Consider the following 9,226-nt stretch of genomic DNA (forward strand, 5'->3'; position numbering starts at 1 on the left):
ATGAATGCGAGAGAGAGGGATAGCGAGAAAGAGAATTGGGAGAGAGACACAGGGGGAGAGAGAGAGAGAAGCGAGAAAGAGACATGGGAAGGACACGAGAAAGAGGAGAGAGAGAGAGAGATGAGCGAGAAGAGAGACATAGAGAGCACAGGAGAGAGAAGCAGAGAGAAGAGAGAGAGAGAGAGAGAGAGAGAGAGACGAGAGAGAGAGTGAGAGAAGAAGAAGAGAGAGAGAAAGAGAGAGAGATGAGACAGAGAGAGAGAAGAGAAGACGAAGAGAGAGACGGAGAGAGAGAGAGGAGAGACGAGAAGAGAGATAGGAAGAGAGAGACGAATCAGAGAGAGAGAGAGAGAGAGAGAGAGAGAGAGAGCCGTATACAGCAGTTTGGTGGTGGGAGAGAGAGAAGAGGAGGGAGAGGAAAGAGGGGAAAAAGGATACAGCCATGGAAGAGGAAGAGGATAAGTGCTGCAGTCCCTTCCTCAAGGTTAGAAAGCCCATTAGATGCATGATTATGCTCCTAACTTACTGTTCCTGTACTGTAACACACATGCTGCTGCAAAACCAACATCAGTCCCAGTGGATTCAATTCCAAACCTTGTAAGATACTGAATGTTGTTGGAGTTACTGAAGGGATTCACAATCCGATCAGACTAGCCCCCTAAACTCTCCAAATGTCTGTACATCCATTTCTGCATTAGTTAAAAACTTTACAAAATAAAATGAAAAACAAACAAAAGCACATTAATATGTTGTTGGATTTCAAAACAAAATAACACTATGGCAATATAAACATCCTCTAAAAAAATGTAAATTACCCCAAATAATGATGTAAGAAAGTATTATAGAATTCATTAATTTAGAGGTTATTTCCCTTCTATTATTATTCTATCAATTTTATTTAACGGGATGGTCCTATTGTCCAAATTTCTCTATATCTACGATTTCCCGTATTAGGCATCGCCAAAAATTGCGTTTTCCCTATTCCCTTTATAGTTTGTGCATCTACTTTAGGACCAGCTTCATCTCCAACATGTGCTATGTTGGTTATTAGTTCATGTGTTGCGTTTAAAGTTTTTTTACCTTGACTAAGCATTCAAAAAATGAGAGTGACTGAGTACAGAGCATGTGAGTCACTGATGGGTCAGTGAGCCTTGTTAAGGTCCGGGAAGCCCGAGTCCGAAGTTCGGATTGACCAGGTGTTATGGGTTGTTAACACTTCTATTTGCATTTTTGTCAATTAATGTCCTTGAGGGAGTTGTATATATTGGTGACCACCATTTAAAATGTCGATACAAACAACTCACTTTTGTTGATTAAGGGGAAGCTGAAATACAGTCTTAGTGAGCAACTGTCTGTCACACACAATCTAGATAAGTGCATTTCCTGTGTCTGGCCCTGATTTAGGCTGCCTCAGCCATCCTCGACTCAGAAATATCAAATAAACTTAATTGGATGAGGGGAGGAGGTAAGTAAGGAGAAGAGAACTGTGCCAAGGCTGAGCTGTATGTCTGAYACGCTGGGCTGGTGTTGGTGCTATAGCGGGACAAACAGTATGACTAGAATGGGAAAGGCCCCTCAGACCACAGCAATTTGACAGTACACTGATGGGTTATAACTTGACTGGGGTTGTCCATTCTAGAGATTATATTTCTATAGTATCAGGTGTGGTGGAGGAAGGAACATCACAACACCACATGGCCTCAGACAAACACAGGATGTGTCACAAATGGCACCCTATTSCCTATATTARACTACTTTTGACCAGGGCTCATAGGGCTCTGGTGAAAAYTAGTACACTCTACAGTGAATGCCATTTGGGATGCAGAAAAAGGTTCCAGCACAGAGGAACAGTAGGAGAGACAGTGGTGTTATATTTAAGCAATAAGGCCCGAGAAGGTGTGGTATACGGCCAATATACCATGGCCATAAACCACACATCCCCCGAGGCGCCTTATTGCTATTAAAAAACTTGTTACCACCGTAATTAGAGCAGTAAAAATACATGTTTTGTCATACCCGTGGTATARGGTCTGATATACCATGGCTGTCAGCCAAWCAGCATTCAGGACTCGAACCACCCAGTTTATAATGTACTGTAGTTTAGTTCCCTCTCATAGCTGCTATTAAACTCTATAACTACACTCATTAAAGGGTGATTGGTATGTGTTTGGTTCTATGGTCACTGTAATCTATCTACAGTATATTGACATTCTAGTCATACGGTGACTATAATCTATCCATATATAATMATCTACTATAACCTCCAGTAAATTGGCCTGTGTTTKAAATGTAGTTATATGGCRTGCGTCCCAAATGGCACCCTATTGCCTACATAGTGCACTACCTTTGACCAGAGCCCTATTCTTATCTTTTATATTTCTTATTGTTGTTGTGTTGTCGAGAAGGAACCTAAGCATTTCATTGGACGGTGTATACAATGCGTATCCCGTACGACTAATAAAACTTGAAACTATGGGCCATGTTCAAAAGTAGTACACTTTTATAGGGAATATGTGCCATTTGGGATACCGCCATTTTGATTCAAATGAGTCTGAGCACCGGAGTTAATGATCCCCTCTCAGTATTAATAAGGCAACACGATTTCAACACAAAGAAGAGAAGAGGTTAGTTAAAGATCCACCTAATGCAGGACATCGGAGAAGAGATTGGAGTTCTTGGAAAAGGGACAGGTTGGGGAAAGGGACAGGTTGACTTGTGAGCACRTGGTGAGATATCCGTATAGCAGTTCTAGGTGTGAAAGCATCAGGCAGATTACACAGGTGTAAGGTTGTGTAACGGAGGCAGTTCAGTGAAACCACGCTCATGTGATTAGTAACCGCGCATGAGACCTGGACATTTGGGTTAGCTCCCGAGCTAATGCCTAGGCTTTAGCTCAGAGGTCTAACAGTTACACAGTCATGTGGCTCGCAGACAACCCGGGTTGGAACCCTGTCAGTCCCAGTTGGTTGTGTTGTCTGCAGGAGCTGGTGTGTGAGGCTGTGTYAGGTTGTGTGGGGCTGTGTTAGGCTGTGTCAAGCTGTGTGAGACAGGGGTATCTACCTGTCAGGTGAGTGGTGGTCATCGGACACACTGCATCGGTCCACTCTATTGGAGGAGCTGTACTGAGACGAGGCGGGGTCAATGTCATAGCCGGGGTCCAGACTTCTGCTGTARACAACAGAATCACTGGATCACCCCCCTAGTACTGTACAGTCACAGTACAAACTCCCCACAGTGTCCCCTAGTGGCTCYGGGATGCACCTACTCACCTTAATGCAACCACTGTCAGTGTGAGTGAGATCCCAGTATCGGTTATATGGGTTAAACGTTCTACTATCAAGACAACTATCACAGAGATACCGCTTAAAGGACAACCTCTGATATCAGTTGGGGTTCTCAGATCCCAGTGTGGTGCAGTTTGGCACAAACTGTTTGTTTTTGAGGAAGGGATACAACTTGAGATGCTGGGTTGGACGGTGGACAAGTGAGGTGGGAGAGTTACCTCTGTGGAGGGGGAACGCTGGGGGACCGAGACCGCGCCCGGTTCATGTCTGCCGACCGCGAGCAGTGGTTGGATGACATCGCCTGCTCGGGGACAGATACAACTGTGGAATCTATTGTAGGTCCCTGCCGTTCTGCGGTAGTCTGTGAGAGAGAGAAGAGGGGAAAATGAGCGAGGAGCGAGAGATGGGAAAGCTGAGAGAGAGAGAGAGAGAAGAGGAGGAGAAGAGAGAGAGAAGAGAAGAGAGAGAGAGAGAGATGAGAGAAGAGAGAGAGAGAGAAAGAGAAACAGAGAGGAGAGACAGAAACATAGAGAAAGGAGAGAAGGAACCAGAGATACAGAGAGAGAAGAGAAAGAGAGAGAGACAGAGATAAGGAAACAGAAAACAGAGAAACAGAGAGACAGACGAGAGAAACATAGAGACATAAACATGAGAAAGAGAGAGAGAAACATAAGAGAAAGAAGAGAGAAAACAGAGATATACAGAGAGAGAAACAGAGAGAGACAAAACAGAGAGAAAAGAGATACAGAGAGAGAAACAGAGAGAGACAAACAGAGGAGGACAACCCGAGAGACAGGAACAGAGATACACAGAGAGAAACAGAAAGTAACAGAGAGTAGAGATGATGTCAGAAGTCATTTCAGAGGAGAAGACTCACGTTCTGTAGGCAGCCTCTAACCGGCCCATTTGTGAAACTGTGCAGTGCAAACTGCAGCATATGATTGTCTGTGGTACAGGCTAACAAACCTATCCATCCACTCCTTCCCTATTGACTCACCATACACTGCAGCAAAAACGACCATCCTGTCAACAATAGGCAGAATTTATTTTAAAGGAACTTTAAACTTAAGAAGATTGCACACAGTGGCATAATGGTGTGGGCTTTCAAAAGGCTGAGGCTCTCTACATCAATAAATGCGGAGGCTTGGTCCCCTCAATGTTCCAATGTGATTCAAGTACATGCGGTACCATTTCTCATTAAACCCAGAAAATCTAGCTTGCAAAAATCAGATAACAATATATAATGATTTCCCTGCTAGACTATTAGATACCATCGAACTTGAAATGTAGTTCATTATTTCAATATATCATCATAGCCCGAGCTGGTCTAAGGTCAATTGCTTTGCACCATTATCCTTGATAATATTCAATAGAGTGTATAGCACATTAAAATGAGTTAAACGTAACCGTGAATCAAAGGTAGGATTAGGAAGGAAACACAAGACATTATGAAATATGAGAGGAAAAGTTAACCTTCACAGCTACTTTAGTTTGATACTTCTATCAATTATCTCCAAATCATTACATTTTCTCTTCCAAATATGTTTGAAAGTGAGTTTGCGGCATTGTGAAACCTGAATTCCTTCATGCGAAAACCTGAATTCCTTCAAATTATACATAGAAGGAACCCAGATTACAAAAAAAGGACAGTATTACGTGAATGAATATTATGTTTAAATTATTCACAATCAAGTCCCGCATAACACTACGTCATACATATTTACTATAGTAGAAACAGAGAAACATTAAACCAATTCCACCTGACATTACATTTCACTATCTAACATCTGCAGTCTAACTATCAGCCCAACACTGGGGTAACTAAGTACCCAGCTCTGCAATCAGCTTGCTTTACGTGCACAACCCAAATGTAATTCATTGGTTCTCTTGACAASCCTCTTCACACATGACTAGAAACTGTGTGTTAAGCATATATACTGTGTATAGAGGAGAGWAGCTCAGATCTGAATTAACAGGACATAGCCAGCAGAGAAGAATGACTGCATTATCCTAGTTAAAACCACYGCAGTGACATCCCAATTCAAAAAAACAATCAATCTATTATTCCTGRGAATAGTTATCATCTCTTCTCCCTTAGTGTAGTATCAGTCGTTTGATATGGAGGAAGTGGAGGAAAAGTGATTAGCAAAATCGTCTGGGAAACAGAGGTGGAGGAAAGAGGAGAAAAGGGGGAGGGGAGAGAGAGAGAGAGAAGAGAGAGAGAGAGAGAGAGAGGAGATGAGAGAGAGAGAGGAGATGAGATGAGAGAGAGGAGAGGGTATTCCGCACTGAGTGAAGGGATATTATTGGCTAGTGAGGAAAGAGGCTGGATGTGAGAGAGGGGACTGATGAGAATGTTACAGAGGTGGGAGGTTTTCCTCTCATCATTTAGCACGCACGCACGCACGCACCGCACGCACGCACACACACACACCACACACACACACACACCACACACACAAACACACACACACACACACACACACCACACACACACACACACACACACACACACACACACACACACACACACACACTGTCTGTGTGCTGCCTGGCCGCTACAGTTCTCTCTCTCAATGTGCAGCAGCGCCAGGCTAAGACTGGCGTGGGCGCCTGCTGCCTGTGTCGAGGAGAGCAGCTAGTTACTGTAGTGCAGAGGGAAGGAGAAGAAACTCCCTGCTCCTTGTAGAGCTGCTGCAGTATCTTAGCTAGCTACCTTCTTTAAAACATCACATGATCCAGTACAGTACATTGACATACATACAGCTGTATGTTCATATACTCTTTACCCCTGCGTTAGCTGCATCGACAGTATACTGATTACTAATCATGTGTGACTCTGTCAGAAGTATCTTACCTGACACTACCCCAACACCATCTTCACAGTCATAGTCAGAGATCTCACTGTCGCTGATTCTCTGAGATCCTGGAGGAGAGATGGAGAAAGGAGAGGAGAAGGATAGAGGTTAGTTTACTCCAGGGTCGGTACTCTTCCCCTGGTCAGACCATGGCTGTGTGGCCTAGCTGTCACCAGTGTTGTCCAGTTGGTCTCTAGACTCTAGATCAATGCCCCAGTCCTGGACATAGTAAAGCAGCAGACACAGAAATAGAACACTATTTCTTTTGAGAACACTATTAAAACAGTATTATATCTCAAAGTCACGTTCTTACATTGARCATCACTGACCACACTTCATAACCAACACAGGTAAACAAGACCTACATTTACTCTCCTGAACTATACTGTCTGCCTCTTCTGATTTTCCCCACCAACGTTGGAGCTGCCTATTTTAGATATAGTGTGATATAAAGTCTAATTTAAAGAGAACAGCTGTAACATATAGCTAGTGTGAGACATGGCGTTGGATGTGATGTGAACAACATTGTGTGGTCCTCTCCATCTAGCCTAATTGGCAATAGCATCCATGTTTTCACGGTGGTGCTTTGAACTGACATTTCAATCATTCAATGTCCATGTGAAGATGGAGTCTGAGAGGTATTCTACCGTCTCCCCCGTCTACACAACTACTCCCTCCCTCATCCCGAGTCGTCCCTTCTCTCACTCTGCACTCGGGTTGTTTTTCTGACTTCTTCACTGTTCAGTCAACTTAAATCAACTGGACACTTGGGCTTTTACAGAAATGACAAGTGCTGCATTCTGGCAGCCGCTCTCTCAGCTTCTCTCTGCCTCTCTTTTTCTGGCAGCCGCTCTCTCAAGGGCAGAGAGGGTAACCTACTACTTATGGGGAGCCTCCCTGGGCTTCTCTCCGTTGGAGCTGTCTGCCGCTGGGGTTGGGACCTGAGGCGCGGGAGGAGAAGAGAGGGACACGCGTGGTCTGCAGCTTGTCCAGTGAGGCTCATCATCCAGCAGGGCTGTCCGCAGGCTCTATCAGTATCTAAAGGAGAAACCACCAACGTACACCAACTTCACCATGCTCTGCACACACACCACAAAAACCCACAAACCACACCCACAACACAACCACACACACACACAACACACACCACACACACACACACCACACACACAAACACTCACAGCTCACACTAGCCACTGCTAACTGAATTCCGATTCCAGAGCAGATCAAACCTCCACAGGCATGGCCCGACACATTTTTTAAAATAAGGTTTTTCCAGCAATCGCTGATTTCGAAGATTCTGGAATTTCCTGCTCTATATTCCTCCAACGGGAGATTTCTGGAAGACCCTAGGAATTCTGGGAAATTTCCAGAATTTGCAAACCTTATTGCAGTGAGAAGAGTATTGTGAGGTATGTGACTGATGTTACAGTAAGCATCACTGGGTCGATGACATCAACCCCCAGTAAGCCTATCATCCTCTCTATGGGAATGTAGGGTTTATCCTAAGAGCTTTGACCTATTGGTTGGAATTAGTTGAGCAGATCAGAGTTACTGTCTAATCCTGACTGGATGGTATGTTTGGTTATTATATTCAGAGACGGATGAGTTGCCTGAGTCTGGTTAAGTGGTTGGCGCTGCCGACTCGTTAACAAATATAAGCCTCAGCCGCATTATCTCCGTTCCCTCCTTACCATGTCTTTCTTACTACCTTCCGACTGGTGTCTCTGTCCATAAAAACAATAGAAAAACTATAAAGAAACAAAAAGAGATGGGATGGGCATTACCTCTCCCAGGAACTCGCCTTTCCTCCTCCCTGACCCTTGCCTGCGTCCCACAGGTGATCTTCCAACATGCGCTCACGGAACTCCCGCCGGTGCACAGGAGAATACATAAAGGTCTGGTTCCATTTGGCTCTAAGATTTCTTTACCGTTTTGTTCTCCTCTTGCTTTTTCGTCTGGGAGGAACAATAATTCAAAACTGTTTTTATTTACAACCATGGTAGAAAGAGCTCCTCGAAACAGTCAACACAAGCACAGGACGACTGGGAGAGTGGCGGACGGAGCGTCATGTTGGAGCCCTGTTCAACTTTCTAGGCATTACTTCCATCTGTCTGAGAAGGGTTGGCTCTTGAGCCGCAGTGAAGGTGTAGGTCAACGTGATCACATGATAGCTTTGTGACGATAGCAGTTTAAATCAATTGTGACATGACCCCAAATTCAATTACCAAAGAAACAAATTGTGAAGTAAATAAAAACCAAAACATTCTTACCATAAATTCAACCATTCAGTGAGACTAGTATTGCGAGGCCCAAATCTGTTATCATCAAACCAATGGCAAACTTTAGGATATTGGAGATAGGTCAGCCACTAGAGCAATGCCTGTGATGAATGAAGTTGAAATGCTGCTAGCTACGATCATTCTGTAGTTACTGTCCTCTCTCTCTACCCTTCTGTCAGGGGAGGAAGTAGATTTTGACGTAACGGTTCCTGGGCGGCCATGCTTCCCTAGAAGGCAGGTCCTTGGCTCCCAGGATGGTGCACTCATTAGCCTGATGGCCCACTTTGTCATACCACAGTTTGACCTATGATGGGACAGAACAGGGGGTACATGGTCACTGGGCTTGCCGTAGGGAGAGGGGCTCTATATCAGGGTGAGCCTCAACCCTCCACTGGAGAGGCTACTTGGGTGGCAGGTTTAGCACCAGCCCTGCTCATATACTAACTAACAAACACACCTGATTCAGCCAAATCAAAGCGTCTTGCATGGTGTAGCAGCTATTAGTCAAAGCACTGATTGTGTTAGATTAGAAGCAGGCTGGAGTTAAAGCCTGTACACCCAGTACCTCGTCACTGGAGGAGGGTGGCCACCCCATGGTTACATATTAGGCATTAGCAGTCACATGCTCTTGCGGGGGGGGGGGGGGTTGGATAATAAAAACATACAGGCTTTGTTGAGATACGAAATAAAGGAGTATATATCATATCAACAACAACAAAAAAGTAGCAAAGGTGAACAATGAGAACCGAAATTACTTAATAGTCCGTGCACAAAGGCAGATATGTACTGTAGGTAGCATGGA

General features: G+C 44.4%; 1 protein-coding gene and 1 pseudogene across 3 annotated transcripts in view; both read right to left on the bottom strand.

Moving 5' to 3' along the window:
- The window catches only part of LOC111964950 (regulating synaptic membrane exocytosis protein 4-like), an 85,247-nt gene extending 81,651 nt beyond the window's left edge, over positions 1-3,596 (bottom strand). For 2 of the 3 annotated variants that reach the window (XM_070443930.1, XM_023988842.2), the window contains exons 1-2: positions 3,503-3,596; positions 3,061-3,168 (exon numbers count right to left, since the gene is read on the bottom strand). In XM_070443930.1, coding sequence (XP_070300031.1) covers positions 3,061-3,168; positions 3,503-3,582 — 188 coding nt within the window. In that variant the 5' untranslated portion in view covers positions 3,583-3,596. The remainder of the gene's footprint in view (positions 1-3,060; positions 3,169-3,502) is intronic. The other variant, XM_023988843.2, reaches the window with a different exon arrangement.
- Positions 3,597-8,599: 5,003 nt separating this feature from the next.
- The window catches only part of LOC111964623 (regulating synaptic membrane exocytosis protein 2-like), a 39,796-nt pseudogene continuing 39,169 nt past the window's right edge, over positions 8,600-9,226 (bottom strand).

The sequence above is a fragment of the Salvelinus sp. IW2-2015 genome, linkage group LG6.1 (genome assembly GCF_002910315.2).
Source record: "Salvelinus sp. IW2-2015 linkage group LG6.1, ASM291031v2, whole genome shotgun sequence".
NCBI classification, from domain to species: Eukaryota; Metazoa; Chordata; class Actinopteri; order Salmoniformes; family Salmonidae; genus Salvelinus; species Salvelinus sp. IW2-2015.